The sequence below is a fragment of the Danio rerio genome, chromosome 4 (genome assembly GCF_049306965.1).
Source record: "Danio rerio strain Tuebingen ecotype United States chromosome 4, GRCz12tu, whole genome shotgun sequence".
Lineage (NCBI taxonomy): Eukaryota > Metazoa > Chordata > Actinopteri > Cypriniformes > Danionidae > Danio > Danio rerio.
The window spans coordinates 20,676,499-20,696,452 of record NC_133179.1 but is presented as its reverse complement, the minus strand read 5'-3'; the positions used below and the strand labels follow the sequence as shown (position 1 = coordinate 20,696,452).

The following is a 19,954-nucleotide window of genomic DNA, read 5'->3' as shown; positions in this document are numbered from 1 at the left end:
TCTGGGTTTTGTCTTACCTTTTGTTTAGATTAAAGCAGAGAACTCCCAAGAATAATCCTAGCATCTGTTCTGCCTCATCAAAGCATGATGCACACATCCAAAATGGTACATGTGTTTATAAAAGAGTTTGCAGATTCCTGGAAGGCGTCCACTCGGCTCTCATTGGCCTAGGAAAAGTCCAGAGAAGGTTTCAAAGCACACAGCCGTGCAAGAAAAAGATTAATTTAGCTGACAGCTGAACTGATAAAGCTCATTTCACTCAATAACAGATTTATTCCATTCTGAAAATATCAAAATATATAGGTACTGATGTAGGCAACAACATAATGTACAGACACAGTCTATACAAATGTCAACGTGTTATTAGTTTAGATTTACTTTTATGCCATCAGTGAATACCATTTATTCTGACTAGTCACATGGGAAAATTATATCCATTCTTAATTTTGACTAAATTGAAGTGCTCTGAAACATGGCAATTTATATATCCTGCAGCATGTGTCCTCGTTTACCTATTCAAATCCAGCATCATTATAATGGCATGTGGATATATAGCCACTATTAAGAAGTGCATGAAACGAAGTGCCGTTTTATCCCTTATGAAAATCAACAATGGTTTTTACCACAAATTAAAACAAACAAAAACATGGTGACAACAAATTCAGCAGTTTAACCATGGCATTTTAGTCAAACTGTTTATAGAAATATTGATAAATACGCACAGGAAAAAAACACTACACTTTTAATAAAAACGATGGTTAATTTTCATAAGGGATTTCAGAGGGAGAAACATTTTGGAGCTGTAACGTTAAAAGTTTCAGGTTTGACTCTGTTTGTTCCTTTAATAATTTTAAGATGACAAAAAGCAAACATTTGTTATGCCACACAAAAACGTTGATATCCGTTATCGTCGACTACTGTAACGTTATATCACCTTGCGCAACGTACGTTATTGTGCTACTCAAGTAATCCACTGTCTGACATAATTATGTTGGCTTTAAACATGATACTCATTACACTTCAATGACATACTGTATCGAGTTTAAATTATCTTTACCTGAATTTCGCAAATATAACGTTGTAATAACGGACACAAGATGGCGCCAGCCAGGTGTGTTACTTTAATAAGTGCCTCCGGTTTCGATTGAACGTGCTTATGTACACCGCTGCTAAATGGAAACTGAGATTGGCCAATCAGAATCAAGTATTTCAGGTCGGCCTGAATTACGCGCTTATGTCGCTGATATTCTCGCTTAAAATTTAAATTAATACCAATAACAATGTAATAATAAAAATGTAAATGTTTGCACTCCAGAGCAAAAGGATGTGAACATAACGCCCGTGTATATATCTTGAACGACTCAGTTATTTTCTGTTGAAACAGAATCAAACCCAAAACAGTTTTAAAAGAGAAATTTTTGAAAATGTATCATCATTAATAGTTAAATATCATTAGCTGTGTAGCTAAAGCTTTTCTTGGGTGAATAATAGGCTTTAAATGTACAGAAACAGTCCGGACACATGACCAGAATTGAACAGAGCAATATTTTGGTTGCTGAAGATCACATAAATTAGAATCTCTACAATATGTAAAATAATATTGGTTAAAGTTAAAAATAAGAATTTTTTAAAACAGTTAAAAGAAAAAAAAAAAAAAGGCAAATACATACTTTTGGCTTCGGAAACAGACCTATTTGAACATGTCATAAGATATAAGAAGCAGTTCATGGAGGATTACACTCCAGAGGCAAAGATCATGAAGAGCAGAAGAAAAAAAAAACATGGTGTTCCAATGCATGATGGGAAACTCCATACTAACACCTTAATAAGTGCAAAATAAATAATGCAATATCCCAATCCTGTGATCCAACAGATTTGGTACCATCATAAGCTTGCAGAGATATGATGCGTGAAATGAGATTCCCGGACGAAGTAATCACAATGTTCAAGATGAAATCTTTCAAGAGGTGGATCTTGGTATTTCCAACATGAGCTACCGGAAGGTTCTGAGACAAGTTTGTAAAGTCTTTCTGACAGCATTTAAGAAGAGTTCTTATTTAAAGAAAGAAACAAAATCTGATGATGCATAACACTGTCCTGTGGAGAATTACTTAAGGGAGAGTATACTATAAACTTCGGGCAAATTTTTTTGGCCTCTGAGGGAAAAATAAAACAAATAAATTAAATTGGCATACAATAGAGATATGAATGAAATTGTGGGGGCGGTGACCCGCTTACATTTAAAAACAGACTTTGAGTCAAACCCTTCTGTCCTGTTACAGGAATTCTGAAGGATTTGTAACTTAAGGCAAAGGTTATTATGATTACTTTTAGCTTTTAAACCCATGATTTAGTTTTTAAAAAGCTCAAGCAGAAGATTCACAAGAAAATTAGGTAGAAATTGCTTGGTTAATCCGATGGGAAAGGGGGGAAAAAAAACTAAACAAATGTAATGCAATACAATCAGAAGGTCCCGACTAATAGCCAGAATGTTCTTGGAAAAACAGCTGCTTGTATATGCTTGATAAATAATGTTACGCATGCAGTGGAAAAGTCCAAAAATTTAAAGAGGCACACCCCCACCATGAATGTATAGTTTTCGAATGAGTCAAATTTAAATTAAAAGGCTAAACATTATTGCACAAGTGCCAACATGGACACCATGTCAAAGTATCGACTCTAAATTCATACATTTCCGCCCCAAAGCACTTCAGAACATTCAAATACATGATTCAATGAGATTAGGCCATAATATGTTAAAAAGAAAAAAAAAATCATAAAAGTGAACTTGGAGGGGCGGTGACCTGTGCAGAAAAGTGTCAAGCATTACAGAACACTTCAGTTGTGCTTCAACATACAGTAAACTGTCACAGAGGCTGTTGTCAGGCAACGAGGCTTTCAATTTTGCATGACGATGTTCAAGACGTTATGCCGTGAAGGATGAGCCTGTGCTTTCCAATTAGACCTTCACATCCCTGTTTTCTAACATCCAAGACTGATCATGAAAAATAATCCAGAAAAATTACGTAAGGGAAACATTTGAGGGGGAGAAGGAAAAAAAAAAGTCCTGACAGATCCTGTAATCACACGGTCACTGCTACATTTAAAACTGTGCATATCTCATACAAAGTTGAAAGGATTAAAAGACTAACACCTCTGAGCACTGTACTGGTTACTGGTTTTTGTTACATGCCCCTGTCTTCCTCCTCCAATGATGGGCTGATTGGCAGTATCCAGGACCAATAACATGGCAGCATTCTTTATTTAAACACCAAAAGTGGTATTGAGGTTTGGGGGTTCAGAATGGAAGAGGTGGAGAGTGGGTCAGACTCCAATCCAGAGCCTTCAGACCGGTCCGTTAGGCATGATCTCAGCTGAAGAGGGAGCTTCGACTCTGTAAAAGAATGAGAGGGGGAGATTAGGAGAGGGTGGAGGGAGTTTGTAGTTATTGTATAACAAGCTTGATATGTTATCACTGTTACCTTGTCTCTGTCACAGTGGTGGCATCTGACTCTTCTGTAGGCGCTGAAGACTCGCTACTGTCTGTAATGCTGAGCTTCTTCAGAGCTTCGGTAGGCACATCACTGCAGAGCAAAGGGTCAGAATCAGAATACTTTCAGACAATAAAGCTATTGCAGCTAGTTACACAACAAAAATCTGTTTGTAGGCATAACTAAACCAGGGTTTCTGCGGGTTTCTTCAAGTCAAATGTAAGTAATTTTTAAGACCCTTTAAGACCATTAAGATAGACATTTATTTATATATGTTATTAATTTATTTAGACTTATACAAAGTTTAACACTAAGGGCCCTATCATACAACTGGTGGAATGCGGCGCAAGGCGCGACACAATTGTTGTTTGCTAGTTTTAGCTTTGCGCAAGAGTTGTTTTGATGTTTTGCAGCACGCTATTGAAATAGCAAATGCATTTGCGCTCTGGATGCATTTGTATAGGCGTTCTGGTCTAAAAAAGGAGGCGTGTTAAAGCACATTGCTGGCGCGTTGCTATTTTAAGAAACTATAATAGACTTCACAATAGACCGGATCAAACCTGGTCTAAAGTCCGCTAGTTGTGTGCCTCGCTTAAACATTGCTTAATACACAGGATGTACAGCAATCAGAAAATATCTTTACAAATGAATGAAAAAGAATAAAGGATTAAAATGTTTCAAAAAAATATTATTTTCTAGCCTACATAAATATAAAAACCACTGCCTCCAAGCCTTCTTTATCTCAGGAGGGCTTTTTTATTTTTTTCATGACAATTTGCTTTTGTATATTATTAGTAGTAGTAGAAGTATTTATTATATGCATATTTATATTTGTTTTATTAAAAACAAGCTTAGATTTGCCTACCTGTCAGGTTTTAGACCATATGGGGCACAGCATGTGTATTTGGATATAACACAGTTTTTTTTAACCACACTTCGTTAATATTGTTAATTTGTTTGTTTGAGGGAAATTAGAACTGAATTTAGAAACAGTTTTGAGACAAATCTTTGCGCTTAATAAACTAAATTAAATATGTATAGCCTAATGGATGTCTGTGCGTACAACACGTTTCCCTATCCACGAGAGTGAAAAAGTGAAAGTAAAGAATGAGGAGGCTCATCTCTCATTCTCGCACTGTAGATGCTGTTTATCTGTTTTCTCTCTAGTGAAGCACTCAGTTTTTCCAATAACAAAGTCGCCATGTAAATAGCAAATGCGCTATGGCATGACGCAACTGACTCCTTAAGGGAATGGGACATGAGATTCTGATTGGTTTATTCTCAAAACACACCTATAACTCATTAAGAGAATAAGCTCAACCCTGTTAAGACCATGCGCCACGGCCCTAGGCGGATTTTTCCGTCCTTAAAAGAGCAAAAGTGGATTCTGACATGCCCTGAATGCTTTTGCTCCCTGCGCTTTGGACTTTGCACCTTGATCATCAAAATAGAGCCCTAAAGATTTTTTCTAATGACCTAGTTACTTCTGTAAATAGTTTTTTTCTATTAATAAAAGATATTGTAAAGGGATGTTTTTTTTTTTTTTTTTTTTTAGGCTTTAGTTTTTTTCCCCCTGATTAGGGTGTTTAATTTGGACAATTTGCTGTAAAAAATGTATAACAGCAGATGTGAATTGTATCGCTTTGCAATAAAAACCTAAATATAAAATATAAAGTTTTGAGATGGATTATTGGTATATGGGTGTTGGTTTGATTAGGTTGCTTTTATTAAGAATTTTAAGAAAATTAAAATCTACAACACAATATTTGTGCTGCAGATCTGCAGAGTGGATGCGCGCGTACTGAAGAGCCGTGTTACCGCGTGCGTTCTGATCAGCTGTGTTGTCGCGCGCGTACTCAAGAGCGGTGTTGTCGCGCGCGTACTCAAGAGCGGTGTTGTCGCGCGCCTACTGAAGGGCGGGACCGAAGGTGTGCCGCGTCGCGGGGCACTTTTGATCATTTTGGAAGGGCACTTTCTATCCAAGACTAAAAAGGGCATGTGCACTGCACAGGTTGAGCCCTATGTGTGCACGTGCCTGTTGCTAGCATTACAAGCTTCTGTTTAAAGTATTAAGTTAGCATGACAAGCAGGTGCTTTTAATTTTAAACCATTCCTAATCACTGTGTCTCACATTTTAACACACAAAGTTGCATTCTGTTTGAATGGCTCCGAATACTGCTATTTGCTGTTTGTAAAATGTTCTTACCTTGAGGATGCTGTTGTCTGGTTGGCAGGTGTTTTAGGAGAACCTTGTGTCTTATTTTCTCCAGGGTCCTCCTCACTGTCTGAGCCACCAGACGAGCTGCTGTCTGAGGCCACCAGAGGGGCTTTTTGCCCAGAACTTTCTTCCCACGCTCCTGTAGCTGAGTCACTGCTGGCCACTGTAAAAAAACAGGCAAAAATCACAATATTTTAATTTTTGCATCTGCTTAATTTGTATAACTAAGTGATGATAAAGACAAGTAAATCCTGAGGTATACTTTTTTAAAATGCATATACTACTTTGCATGGAACATGTATGTTTCTTATGATTATTTCACAAGTTGACGTATATCTGTGCTCTTAGTTTGCTTAATACACAAGTCCTTTAAGTTCTTTGTTTATTTGTACATTACGCATCCACACGTCAATTCTGTCACTTAGATCATAACTTATTTGTTCCATTTGATGAATTCCGAGTCCAGTTTTATTGCTTTCAGGGTTCATATACATTTTTACTACAAAAATTCCATGACTTTTCCAAGACTTTTAAGTAAATTTTGATGACCTATTAATTCATGTAATGTCTACAAAAGCATGGTAAATAATAAGGAACACAATGCACGTTCAAATGTATTACAGCATATCATAAAACACGCAACAATCTATTTTGTTTAAATTTGATGTAAAATAGATTTTAACAATGCTTAAACAGCACTAATATTGTGAGAGCAAGTTTTAGCCAAGTACAGAAAAAAAGTTAAGACAACCAACCTATATTCAAGTTAGGGCTGCACAATATTTCGTTTCAGCAACTATACTGCAATGTTTGCATACGCAATAGTCACAATAGCCCTATTATAAATAGGGTTTATAATTTACCATCGTTTAATCATAATGGATTTATAGTTTATCATATGCATGCATTTTTAAAGAGATCACCCAAAAATTACTTACCATTTTTATTACACCCTTCACTTGTTTCAAACATTATTTTTTTTAAATAGAACACAAAAGGTAGACAATTTAATAAATCATATAGTATTAAAACAATTTATGTGTGAGTAAATAGTGAGTACATTTTAATCTTTGAGTAAACTGTCCCTTTAAGGCTTGTGACTATGAGAACATTTTAATATTTCAGTTTAAAACAAACCACAAGTAATTTTTTTGTAACTTTAATAAAGATTAAATAATATAGAATGAAGAATATACAGTGTTGATTATTTAATATCTGTACCTGAAAATTAATACCTGAAAACTATAATTTACTTTTGTCTTTGCTACATTTTATTCATCTATGCTTGTAATTTATTTGTTATTTATTATTCGAGATTCACGCCCCAACAAAATCCCCCCAATCAATCCAAATAAACTTGTTAAATCATCTAGTGAAATTGTATTCACATCGCAATATATATCACAGAACTACAAAATATGGTAATGTCAAATTTTTTCAATATCGTGCAGCCCAAATTCAAGTACACAGATATTTGTTAAACTAAAATTCTAAAAAAACAAAAATTCCATGACTTTTCCAGGTTTTCCCCATTTTGAACACGGACCGTATGAACCCTGTATTTTAACACTCAAAAGCTTGTGCTCTTTTTGGCCTTAAATGTAGTTGATAGTTAATTATCATGGTTTTAAGGAAGGGCATCTATTTTTAACTGATTGTTTAAAGAGTTTGTTAATAAGAACATAAATGTTAATTAATCATACTTCATCTGGTAATTTTGGGAAAGCTCTCTGGAAACAGTGCTTGGTTGCCTATTTTCAATGTTGTGTATCAACAGTTATTCAGGCAGATGCAAATAGAGCTACTCACAGTTCTTTTCTTCTCCTTGTTGAGGTTGCCCCTCGGTTTGGCTGGACTCTGTGCTGTAATGAAAAATCCAATGGATCAGCACAGATAAAGGCATTCCCACAGTTCAAAGATCCAAACCAACTAATAATTGCTTCTCACTTTAGAAATTTCCAGACCTTAATTTGGAATATTATAAAAGGGTGTTTTATGTACCTGCTGAAAGGCTGGAACTCAGTAAAACTAGCCCAGCCGGTGTCCTGCTGACCCTCACTGCCTTGTTGAGGGGAATTACCCCAGGAACCAGAGGCGCTCACCTCTGCCTCGCCAAAACTTGCCGTCCAGCCTGGGTCTATGCACAATAAAAATAGGAACAATAAATGCAGGTAGCAAGCAGATAGATTTAGAGTCGTGGCCAATGTTATAGCACTCACTCTGAGTCTGAGCTCCTGCAGACTGCTGAGGACTTGCCTCTTCCTCAACATCCTCTTCCTCTGAGGCCGACCCGCGGCCTCCACCCCCATTCCTTACAGCACTTTTAGGTGAACTATCTGAAGAAAGAGACACCCCGAACCTGGAAACAAGAAACAAACAACATGAGAAGATTAAACTAAACAGCAAAACCAGAGAATTTTCCTCAAGCATATGATTGTGTGCTGTACCTCGATCTGGATTTGATTTGTGTTGCATAGTTAATTTCTTTTTCATCCCAAATATCCTCCTCTTCCTCACAGTCATCAAACTGCTGGATTCTTTCTTTACAACACGCCTCAAAAGCTGCAGCATTGGCCTGCAGGAACACAACAAGCAAAATAAAGCATCGAAACAAGCACATGCACAGCATGCATATGAATAGTGTTTTCAGTGGCAGGCACTTACACTATGATCATCTGCGTCTATATTGAAGTTAATTTCAGCAATCCGATCAAACGCAGCACTGAAAGATTGAAAGAGGTCTCTTAAAGATCACTGACAATCTTCACCATAAAACATATCAAAGCTGTGCATCAAAGTAAGTCTATGCAACCTAACGCAAAACCTATCATTTGATCTGAGAAAAGCTCAAACATCTTAGACATGCAGACGCACAACCCATTTAGCACTCACTTGATATTTTCATCATGTTCACTGAACTCCTCATCATTGAAACCAAACTGATCCACAAAATTGGCCGTCATCTGCTGGATCTGGTAATCAGAGAATGCCTGAAACAAAAGGCAAAAAATATTACATTAAAAAAGCTTAAAACACATTCAAGCAAACTCTTAATGTCTTGCTTCTTACTTGTTGGATGGACAGATCATTGGGGAAGGGGCTCTCCATGTCATCATCTTCACTAGATGAGTGCAAGTTATGGGTGCTCACCTGGAACACAAAATTAAACCATTCAGGAATCAGCATCAAAGCAACACGCTCAGTTGACAACAATGAGGACTGACACAAAAACAAAAAGACATTTGATTCAAAACTCTTTATCAAATAATTTAGATTATCATTCAAATATATTAGTATTTATTATAAATATTAATAATAAAATATTTACAGATAAAACATACAAATTAGATAAAAATATAATATATAAATAATGAATCTAAGATCACAAATTGTATCCAATATTATTTATCCATCCTATCCAATTAAATGCTCATGTATGTGTGTTCCTCACCAAATCAACTGTGTTTCTTCTGTTGGTCTCTCTCAGCGTCTCACCCACAAAACTCTCCCAGCGGCCTCTGCAGTCTTCTGGCAGCTCTGTGGATACAGAACATGTCAGTAATCACACTCTGCCATTACTTTTAGTAAAAACTCTGTGGCGCCTTTGACATGTGCGGTACCTTTGATTAGGTCATTAATTTGAGAGTGAGCCAACCCTTTTTCTAGGTTTTGAACCACAGTGTTTGCGATTCTTGTCAAGTGACCCATGTTTCCTCTTCGTCTGCCCCCTTCAGTCCTGAAGATTGAAGTTAGAGAAACTTCATTCAACCAACAGACAGACATAAACAAATACTGACAGATGAGCTTCATGAGACTATCAAGTGTTAGAGGCCGACAGCACATACAATCAAAAGACAGGGAATAGATAAAGGGCTCTTACTGGATTTTGTCATTTTCCTCCCAAGCATCCAGAATCCTTTGCACCAGCCGACAATGCTGGAAGAGCTGAGGAAAGCATAATAATAATTATGAAGAAAAACAGGAAATGTGAGTGTGTAGAGATAATGACAGACAAAAACGTAAGGCAGAAAGCAAAATTGATTCATCCTTCTTCAACAAACCAAGAATACAAAAACTTCTGAAGTCAATAGATACTTGGTAGTGTGTTTAAAAAAAGCTAAACTGCATTTATATTTTTATGTATAAATTACATTTTTAAAAATCTTTTGCATTAGGATCACTGATTTGAGCTTATTTATTTGAATAAAAACTGTGTAAAAGTTGTGTATTGCAATTTAAATATTACAAATTGAAGTGAAATGCAATTTTTTTTTCTTTTTTTAAAACATCACTTATATGCTTGTATTGCTTAATTTTTATAGGTCCCATAATGTGCTTTGAGATTATATAATGTTTGACGTAATCTCAACTAAAACAGAAAGAGGGTGGGACATAATGTAGCTCCTCCACTTTTTAAAAAAACAGCCAATAGCCCTATGTTTTTAATCACAGCTTTGCCAGTGAGAGATATTGAGCTTAAGCACTCTAGCGCATTAAATGAAAAGCAAATGAAAAGTGTCTTGAAGCGGGTGGGACAGATACTAGAGAGCATTTGATTGCTTTAGATTTGATGAGAAACTGAAGTATGATGTGATAAATGTTGACCCATTTAGGCAGGAGTGACGAATCGCATGTTTTGGAAATTCAAATCAGATTTACATCTTCTAAACATGCACTTTTTTTTCACTGTTTTGGGCACACCTGCTTACAGATCTCTTTAAAGGTATGATAATGTTACTAACTTCTAAAAAACTTTGGTTTAATTTTACTAGACCATTGATGAAAGCACTAATAGTGTTGCTACAGAAATCCTAATTCTGAATCTGAAAAACATGTCCAATTACAACGAAGTGTTACCACTTCAAAATTACGGTAATTATGAGATGGCAAAATTATTTATAGCTGAAAAAGAAAAGTTCCTGATCCAGCTGATCAAGTTCTTCTAGCTTATTTAGAAACATGTTTTCTGAAACAGCGTTGGAACTAGGCCAAAGGGCCTGATAGGAGTTGAGTTTGAAACTCAATAAAACAAATCACAGAAAGCAGAAATGTCTGTGAAAAGAGATATTACTTATAACAGATTACCTACATTGGCAACAAGAGCATCTTGAATGGGTGTGTTTGCTGGGTCTGAGCTGCTGTTTTGGCCAGGTGTTCCCTCCTCTGTCTGGTTGTCTGTAGCTGGTCTTTCCTCGTGGTTCTGCAGACCTGGGTTCTGGACGTCTGCGTGGGCAGAGTGGTTTAAGATAGATGCCACACACAGCTCCACTTGCAAGTGCAAGAAATTATTCCAGGTGTATTTAAAGAATAAATCCTGCAACCAGAGAAAAAACGTGGAGTGAAAAAAATTACTAAAAACAAGATCGCTCACCCACAGCCAGCTAATGATGAGTCTGCGATATTCAATGTGTGTGCGTAAGTGATTTACCAACAGCAGGTCCATGGTGTTGAGTCTGCAGATCTCTTGGCAGATGCTGAGGTCGCAAGTCTGCAGCAGGGAGGCCACCAGTCTGGCCACATGAAGGCGGGCGCTTCCCAGGGGCTGCTCCAGAACGCCCACTGTAGTGAGTATTGCACTTCTCTGTCCACAACAAAATGAACAAGATTGACACATTGTTAGAGGCCTGTCAATCTCGGCATTGCACACTGATTGTTGAGACAGCAGCTCTGCTCCAAAACGTAATGAGCTGCCAACACAGACTGGCACACTAATGCATCATTAAAATAAGGCATAAAATCATGTAGATCTGCGGCAATCATCCTTCCTTAAGACACATTATAATTCAATGAACAGAAGCAGCAAGAGCATATACAGCATAGCATGTGTTTAACCATGTTCACTATATTACAATGTGCATGTCTATTGGACTATTAAAAAAAGATAATAATGTAGAGCAAGGACCGAGTTAATAAAATGAGCAATGATAAGAGAACATTGTGCTTTCTTGCATTTTTTAAGTTTATGTTGTCTTGTTTAGAAGACAGAGAATGTAGAAGCATTCGCATACATATGATTTACTCTACAAAAGCGATCTGGGGTAAACGTGATATTGGACTACATTAATACCTGTATTTAGTGTTGTCCACTTGTGTTCAGATTGGCATTAACATCTTATTAATAGCCCTAAATAGGGCCCAAAATTGTTATTACTATTGATAAAATTATTGTAGAACTAGCTATTATTGTAGTAGGATACTATTGTAGAACTGTTTATAAGATCAACAGCATGCATCTTAAAATGGGCTTTAAATCCTAACTTTAGCTGCCAAATACATTTACATTTAAATAGAAATCGTAAATACCCAACGATTATGTATGAGGCTTACAAGTTGATGCTCACTGAAATACATGTTCTCAAATAAGCTAACATTGGATCACATTAGATTGTCTTAATGAGTCTCTCGTGTCATGGCTTATTTAAATGACAGGAAGTGGTCAGCTATGTAAGGAATTTAAAACCAGTCACTTGTAAGGTTTCACTTCAGTGAAGTATGCAACAAAGCCGCTTCTGTGTAGCTGGTGTCTACTGTGCAATATACTGTAATCTTACAACAGTTAAAGTCAGAACAAAAGGTTCAAAAGCCTCAAAATGACATTTTTAGTTGTGAGCACTGTTACCGTAGGAGGGTTCAGTAGGAGCTGTTGGAAGTCCTTTAGATGAGGCTCAATAGCACGTAAAATACTGCTGTTGACAGTGTAAGACCTTTCACATCCCTGAGAATACAGGTCCATCAGACCCTCCAGCCTAAAAAAATGCCAGACAGAGATAATAGAGGGATCATAAAATATAAAAAAAGAAAAAAAGAGAGAACAGCGAGTGACTGACTACAGCTGTTTACTTTAAGTTTAATTAGGCCTTGTAATGGTTGAACTCACCCTGACCTTCGTGACTCCAGTAAAGTAAGAAGCACTTGCGTTCCATTGACGACAGACGCTTCAGACCTTTCCCCTTCAAACATGTTCTTTAAAAGCTCTGCCACATTCTCTTGTCTAGAAAGTCAGAAATATAAGTGAATGCAATAAAATAACAATAACTACAGAGAAGAAACAATGTCTGGCCAGCAGTTTTTATTCCACATGGCTGAATTTGATGCATGCATATAATCTCAGCTAATTAATATGGACACTTACGACTCCAGGACAGCGAGTAATGGGTCTGAATCTGTGACCTCTGACAGCTGATTGGCCTGGTCTCTACTGAGTCGGATGATGTCACAAAGAGTCTGGGATGCATTAGATTGTCTCTGCACAACAATAAAGTAAAAAACTATGTGTATATATTTTCTTGGTCTATTTCTTTAAACTTTCATAAGTAAAATCATATGGACCGGTGGTAAAAAGTTCAGCAGAGTGAGTGATATTTGTACCTCTTCATCTCTCCCCGTGTGCATTAGCTCTGTGAGTCTCTGGATTAGTCTCTCTTCATTCAGCCACTGCAAACACAAATTCATTGACTGATTAGTTACACCCCAGATGACATGTGAGTGGGGATTTAGCCAGAACTCGGAGGAAACGATGAGGTTCAATGTGGGTCAATGTCTCATTTAAGCAACTGAATTGCTTGATGTTCTTTAAAGGTATCATTTTTAAAGTAAGGTCAATGTAAAAATATTTTAAACAAAATAAACATTTATAATATAATATCATTTATACAACAGTTCTGTCTGGTTCTCAAATCTGATTGGCTGATAGCCGTGCGATATTCTGCAATATCAGAACTCCTACAGCCTCTTTACCCTTTGTGTATTACTCCGCCCACATACAGCCAGCAAAAAGCAGACACTACAGATCTAAAGTTTAAAAGATGCACGCTCAACTGTTTAACTGTCAGCTTATGATTTGAATCCGGAAGAAAGTGGTTCCTCATACAAAAGGGTTTTTGAGACTCTCCATGTTTGATTTTGTTTTTATATACATAATTATGCCGTCAAACTGTTGTAAAAACGCAATATCACACTCGCAGAAGTGTGATATGGTTGTATATCGGCACTGGTGGGGGCACTAAGCGCAACGCACACCTCCCACCAGTGCCGATATACAGCTATATCGCACTGCTACTCGTGTGATATGGCTCATACATAACATATATAAATATTTGTTGCTCACAAGAATTAAGCTTGCAAGTGGTCTCTTAAAAAAGCAGAAATATGTTCATTCTCCTTAATATCTTGCAATTTAAGCGTGCTTACATTGAGGACCTCCATCCTCAAGGGGGCAGGCTCTACACAGCTGATGAGGCGCAACAATAGGTCCATCATGGCAGAGGCATCGATGTGATTCAGCACCAGACTGATAAAGTTGTGTTTTTTCCTTAGGAAAGAGATTACCTGCAAGCAGATCAGCAGAAAACGTATTAAGCTAATTATACAAACCCCAGTATTACTGTTGCACTATTTGGTGTGTTCATGTGTGTGTACCTGGTCTGTTTTACGTGCAATCAAGTTGCCGATGGTTTTGCTGAAGAAGGAGGCCAGCAAAGGATTAAGAGGGGGCTCCTGCTCCAGAAAATGGTAGAGCTTCTCCAAAAGGGATTCGTCTCCACCCAGCTTATCATTGATAAGAGCCACATCAGAGGTCAGGAGCTCACAGGCAATGTTTGGAAACCTGGATAAACAGAACCAAAGAAAGAAATCTATATTATATACTGATACATGTGACAATGCTATCAAAAACAAATGCAACAGTCTATGGTGACTTGGCTTTTAACTAAACAAACAAAGGCAGTTTCTGAGGTTCTAATGAAGGCAACTCAAATTTAACAAAGTTGCTCTGCAGAACTACTTATCTTCTGTCTCTCAGAAAGCACTAAAGTAAATACCATCCAACTCAGTGGTGCAGTGCTGTCAATGCCGCAAGAGAGGGTTATAAACTCTGCATCAGTGCCTTATATTGTGGAAATGGTAAATTTGACCAAAAAAAAGAAAAGAAAAGAAAAACCAAGTGAGAAATCTAAATCAGTGTTGGCAAGAAGATATTTCAGTCAATGAAATAACATTTCACAACACTTGGAGAGAAAAGACGTTTTGAGTGAATCCACTTGCTCATTTCAAGACAAATGATTCTGCCTCCTACACACAGAGAACCAAATGATTAGTTTTAAATGAACCGTAATCTTTTTCTCTCACTCTAACCATATGGTCCCAACAGAAAGTGCTAAAACAGAGAGATTTCAAGCCATGAGATTACTTCACATATTTTATGTTGAACAATACAAGTAAAACACAGAAACTCTTGATTTAAAACACAGAGTCTGAACATTATGCAGTTGTTGTTACACATCAGTTTTTAACTCAATCATTTCTCTTTGACATTTCCATTTCCATACATTTGCCAATTGAACATTCCCCTCTCCACTTCTCTGCTCTTCTACATCTTCCCTGTCAATTTTACAGCCCTCTCGTAACCAGGAGCTCCAAGCACGCAGTGCTTCCAGTGAACAATATGTCCTACCGTTATAATTCAGCAATTCTCAGTAGCAGTCTGGATAGTTTTTCCTGCCAGGTAGACTATAGTTTGCTTGCAGTGAATAAACACGCAAGATGTAACATTAGTGAATTATCTGCAAAACGTCAAAGGAAAAAAAAAATGCACCACCCTGTTATTAAATTATTTTTAACCAATGAAATTTTGTAGAGAAAATGAAACGTGACAGAATCCCTAAACTTGAATGTATAATAATCATAATGGCACTTTTCCAACAGGTGTCCTGCACACTTCCCCATCTGTTTACGTGAAACTCATATCATTGGTTAAACCTAATCTGTAATGTCCACAGCCAGCCAAACTAGTTTCTTTCTTACTTGAAGCGAGTTTTCTCCTCCAAATCAGCAGGAGGTTCCTCAGTGATTAGAGTGACAAGTTCCTGCATACAGTGATCCTTGGAGAGGAAGAGCAGGAGCTTGCGGTTCTGTGCTTTGCATTCCTGCAGAACATCCTCCTCTTCCATCAACTCTCTCAGAGTCACGCCCTCTCGATCCAGCAGCTGGTCAATATGGGAGGTGTTGTTCAGGTCAAACTTCCAGAACATGATGGCGGTGGTGGCAGCTGCTGCAGGAAGCACAAGCCTGAAAAAGAGAAGGAAAGAAAATGAAGATAACAAATACAAGTGAAGGATAATGCAAAGTGCACAGGGACATATATATCTTTTTAAAATGAAATCTCTAGCAATAGAAGACAGTCTCAAAATGAGACTGCAAAAAGGGGTCGGGGAGAGCAATTCAAGGTGGCTGATTCACTAATCGAAAGACATAAAGAATGGTTTAATCAGTTTGCACCATTTACAACTGCTTTTAAGATGTTTATGTGAAACATTTTACGTTTGTCCACATTTGGGTGAGGAAAAATGTTATTAATATTTTATCTTTCTTAATAAAATAAAATTGAAAAAAACAAAAGGTTTAGATTTGTGTTGTATTTTTAATTTAAAGATTATCTGAAAAAGATAAAGCACTCTGATTCAGTTGAGAACCACTGATGTAGAGTGTTTCAAATCAGTCCCTTATGAAGATCCATGATGATTAGAAAGCTTCCCTAAAAAAAGCAGCTGTCTATGAATTCAGCCTAACAGGTTTGGAACCAAGTTCCCACTCCCAAAGCGAGTGGGAGGGGGGAAGAATTGTGATGGAAAGCAGAACTAACAGATGAAAGGAAATCTGGAGAATAAAAGTACAAGCAAGGGGAGAAAAATAATTGATAGACCTTTAAAGCATCCAACTAACACGTCCCACTAAAAACAAAACATGAATCAACAGGAACATGAAGAGCAACTTTCTTTAAGTACTGATTGAAATCACCTGTGCTGTGAAGATTTTCTAACCACTCTGGTCAGACCTTTCCCAATAGATGACTGATACCCACGCATAACACCCTGGGCGATACATTTCACACAGTCTGATAGGCCTCACTTGCTCAAAGAGATGTGATCTGTTAGTAAGCCTATGTAAAAGACCCCTTGGAAACTATAGCTCTGGAACATTGATATAGTCCTTTAAATAAATATATGTTTACCAGCTGATGAAACGTGTGAATCCTTAGTTACACCTCCTCCACAGGACGACAGGCATTTGAGTGGCAGAATGCAGACGGCACTGAATGACCTAGCATTAATCTGCATGAGATCCACTTCCCTTCAGGCCTTCCTCGAATACACGCCTCAGATGGACTGACACTGGGGAAAGATGCAAGTATGAGAATCTGCAAAGCTTTCAAAAATCAATGCAGCCAGTGTGTGAAAACACTTTGAACCAATGTGACAAACAATGCAGTATGATACATCAATATTGCATCATGTAGTCTGGGAACCTTAGAACCAAACAAAAGACGGCGCAAGGCGAAAATCAAAACTATGAAGGGTCTTGTGAACTGAGAAAGTTATGTTTGTACAATCGTCATTTCCTTGACAACAGTGAACAAATGCACATAAACACTCTCTTCCTCAAATGTACCCCTGTGCGGACACTAACAAATATGCAAAGTTATTTTAAAAGGTGTAGTTGGCTCAAAATAAGTTTTGCTTTATTCACATTCAGACTATCCACTGTGACTTTTTACAGTAGAATATTAAAGAAATGTTATCCGCACTTTGAGAGTCAAACATACAAGTAAAACAAAACTGATACCCTGGCTACTAATGATAGGTGGCTTTATTATCGAGTAAACAAAACAGAGCCATACAAGAACATTACTTGTCCAACTGCTCCCAGATAGGTTTCTTGTACATAATGATCAGTTTGCTTCATAAGATCACAGTGGATCAACATGCATTGATTTTGTTATGACTGTATATGTCTGACTCTCAAAGCACCAGTAGCAGCTGACTTGCATCTTATGAATCACGTAGTACAACAGTTTCAGCTAAAATCTTTAAGGTTAGAACATCTTGTCTAGTCTGAAGGAGAGTTAATTAACAGTTGTTTTTTTATTTATTTAAGGTGAACAATACCTTAACAAGATACTACTGTGGTTTGTACAATGCATATGTCTTGAGATTATATTTTAAACCAGTTCTTGCTGTTATGCAAATTTCATTTCCAACAAAACAAAACAAAACAGATGAGTAATGTAAAAATTTTCTCCATAATATTTAAAAATAAGTTCCAGATTTGCATAGTTGACCAATGAAACGCAAGTTGGATTGAAAGTTACTACTGCGATATGCTTTTGACAAATATTTAAGAGTTAAAATAGGTGCCACTTGACTTTCTTCATAAATAAAATGTTCACAAGCTTTGGCAAAGGTGCACATATGGCAGACTCAAAACAGCAGCTGGTAACAGCTTCCTTAAGCGCTACATGCTCATCTGATGAGCATGCTCATCTGTCAGCACACAGAACATACACCGGAAAGAATATCTATCATTGATCTGCAGCTGTGCAAGCTGAAGCACTTCTTTCGTATTAAGAAAAGGGGCTTAAAAACAAAGCCAAGTGGGCTTGTTTCCTTCTTTTATGTGGACATGATTGTGTGCACGTGCAACAATAACAAGCAGAGACTCAGAGAGTTCCCCAATGAACTCTAAACAGGAAAGCAAAACTCTCAGCTCTACAATTCATCAAAAATAGTAACAAGCAGCAGCACATTTGCACACAATGTAAGCTGACATACACAGCAGACACGAGCGGGGAAGTTGCATGGGATCTCTGACAAGCAGCTGAGGTCAAATAAGTTGGCACTGATTGCACAACTGTCCAGAAGCTGCATGCTTAGGAAGTTGATCCAGCAAATTGTGCTGACCCCTGGACCCCCCAGAGGGGGTGTTCATGCATTACAAAACGTCAAATGTGACTGCATTCGTCATTCTGAACGACTGTGTGATACAACTCAATAGCAGAATAGTTGGAGAGGATGAACTGACTTCTGCATTGCTCATGTTGCTGCTCATGACAACATGATTTCAATCAAATGTTTACAACAGACGGCAATAACATACCAGAAGATTTTTCACACCTTATAAAGCCGGGTAGGGTAAAGAAGACATATTACTGTCAAACTCACACATGAGACGACGATTTTAAAAGCAAAATGCCAGTAACAGAAGAAAATCACGGTGGCTGAATGTTTACAGTAGGGCCCCGCTAGCAGGCGTTAGCTTCAGCGGCTAATATTGACGAAAAACTGGTTTCCGTATTTTCACAATAACCCCAAACTCGACCTAAACAACTCAAATACACACTCGTTTATAACCCAAAAAGGTTAGTATGTGCGTGAAGAACGTCAGGCCTTATTTAACTCCAAAGAACATAATGTTTTCGGTTTGTTTGCTAGCTTGTCTGGCTAACTTCAGCTGAATCTCTCAGAAGTTTCTTCTCATCCGATGGGGAATTTAAACAACGCATTTTCTGAGCAAAACACCCGTAGACAAGTCTTTTTGGTGCAAAGCAGAAAGAGTCGAGCCCAGCAGCGCGATCTGCGCATGGTGGCTGTCTTACCTCCGCTGTGAGTGTCTTCAGACGGGCTTCTCGGTTGTCTGTCGGTGCTGCTCTGGCTCGTGCAGCGGTGGCGCTGCTGCTGCTGCCCCGCGCGCACAGTGAAACCCCGCAGCTGCCACGAGACTGTTTTCCTCACACTATCTGCCCAAAGCGCAAGCCATCGTCCTCAATAAAGTTGTTTTACTGCTCTCTTTTATGTATGAATGGATTTTTTAAGGAATTAATTTGCTCTTAATCGCTACGAAGAGTTATCTCGGAAGGCGACGGAAGGGGGGTCGGAAAATAAAATTCGTTCATATGTTTGTATTCAAAATGGCGAAAGTCTGTCATAGACGCGCGCGTGCGCGCGCTGTCAGATTATTGCTTGCGCATCGAGTGCACGCGCACGCGTTAATTTCACAAACTTTAACCAAGGGTGATCAAATGATAATCCTAATAAATAATGTAGATCTACAATAAAGAGTAGAACAATGTAACATTGTATACTATAACAAAATATACAATATTACAATGTTATAATGTATCACATAACGAGTATAAGGACCCAATTTATAATACAATATTGCTGTAAATTATGAAATATAATGCATCAAAATGATTGAGGTAAAATTTGTATCTCTTTGGTTTAATATAATTTTTATTTATTATATTTATTTAAAACAGTTTATTATAATCTTATTTATTACATCTTATTTTTAGTTTTAGTAAGTAAAATATTTCAATAAATGTATTTATATTTCATGCATTTGACTTCAGTGCACCCCACTACTTCCAACAAGGGCTCATTTATTTTGGGATTGTCCAGTTGATTTTATT

General features: G+C 37.5%; 2 protein-coding genes across 9 annotated transcripts in view; both read right to left on the bottom strand.

The window, feature by feature from the left end:
* The window catches only part of ccdc146 (coiled-coil domain containing 146), a 98,942-nt gene extending 97,761 nt beyond the window's left edge, over positions 1–1,181 (bottom strand). For 3 of the 5 annotated variants that reach the window (XM_073946673.1, XM_073946678.1, XM_073946677.1), the window contains exons 1-2: positions 1,058–1,146; positions 18–167 (exon numbers count right to left, since the gene is read on the bottom strand). The gene's annotated coding sequence lies outside the window, so the exon portion shown is untranslated. Of the gene's footprint in view, positions 1–17; positions 168–1,057 lie in introns of all 5 variants that reach the window. The other 2 variants (XM_073946675.1, XM_073946681.1) reach the window with 2 other exon arrangements.
* Positions 1,182–1,526: 345 nt separating this feature from the next.
* On the bottom strand, positions 1,527–19,516 carry ppp6r2a (protein phosphatase 6, regulatory subunit 2a). Of its 4 annotated transcripts, none has more exons than XM_073946258.1 (24): positions 19,139–19,441; positions 16,718–16,877; positions 15,511–15,774; positions 14,128–14,314; positions 13,900–14,037; positions 13,078–13,143; positions 12,842–12,954; positions 12,593–12,700; positions 12,329–12,455; positions 11,138–11,290; positions 10,799–11,023; positions 9,590–9,654; positions 9,330–9,445; positions 9,161–9,246; positions 8,779–8,859; positions 8,602–8,699; positions 8,374–8,431; positions 8,157–8,284; positions 7,929–8,068; positions 7,711–7,846; positions 7,519–7,571; positions 5,698–5,872; positions 3,483–3,584; positions 1,527–3,394 (listed from the first exon to the last, which is right to left on the bottom strand). In XM_073946258.1, the coding sequence occupies exons 3-24, from the start codon at positions 15,735–15,737 to the stop codon at positions 3,346–3,348; spliced, it is 2,631 nt and encodes an 876-aa protein (XP_073802359.1). In that variant the 5' UTR covers positions 15,738–15,774; positions 16,718–16,877; positions 19,139–19,441; the 3' UTR covers positions 1,527–3,345. The 4 variants fall into 4 exon arrangements, with proteins under 4 accessions (XP_073802359.1, XP_021330718.1, XP_073802361.1 ...); NM_001025509.1 differs by having other exon boundaries at positions 3,233–3,394; positions 12,587–12,700; positions 19,139–19,516; XM_021475043.3 differs by lacking the exon at positions 16,718–16,877 and having other exon boundaries at positions 12,587–12,700.
* Positions 19,517–19,954: the final 438 nt, after the last annotated feature.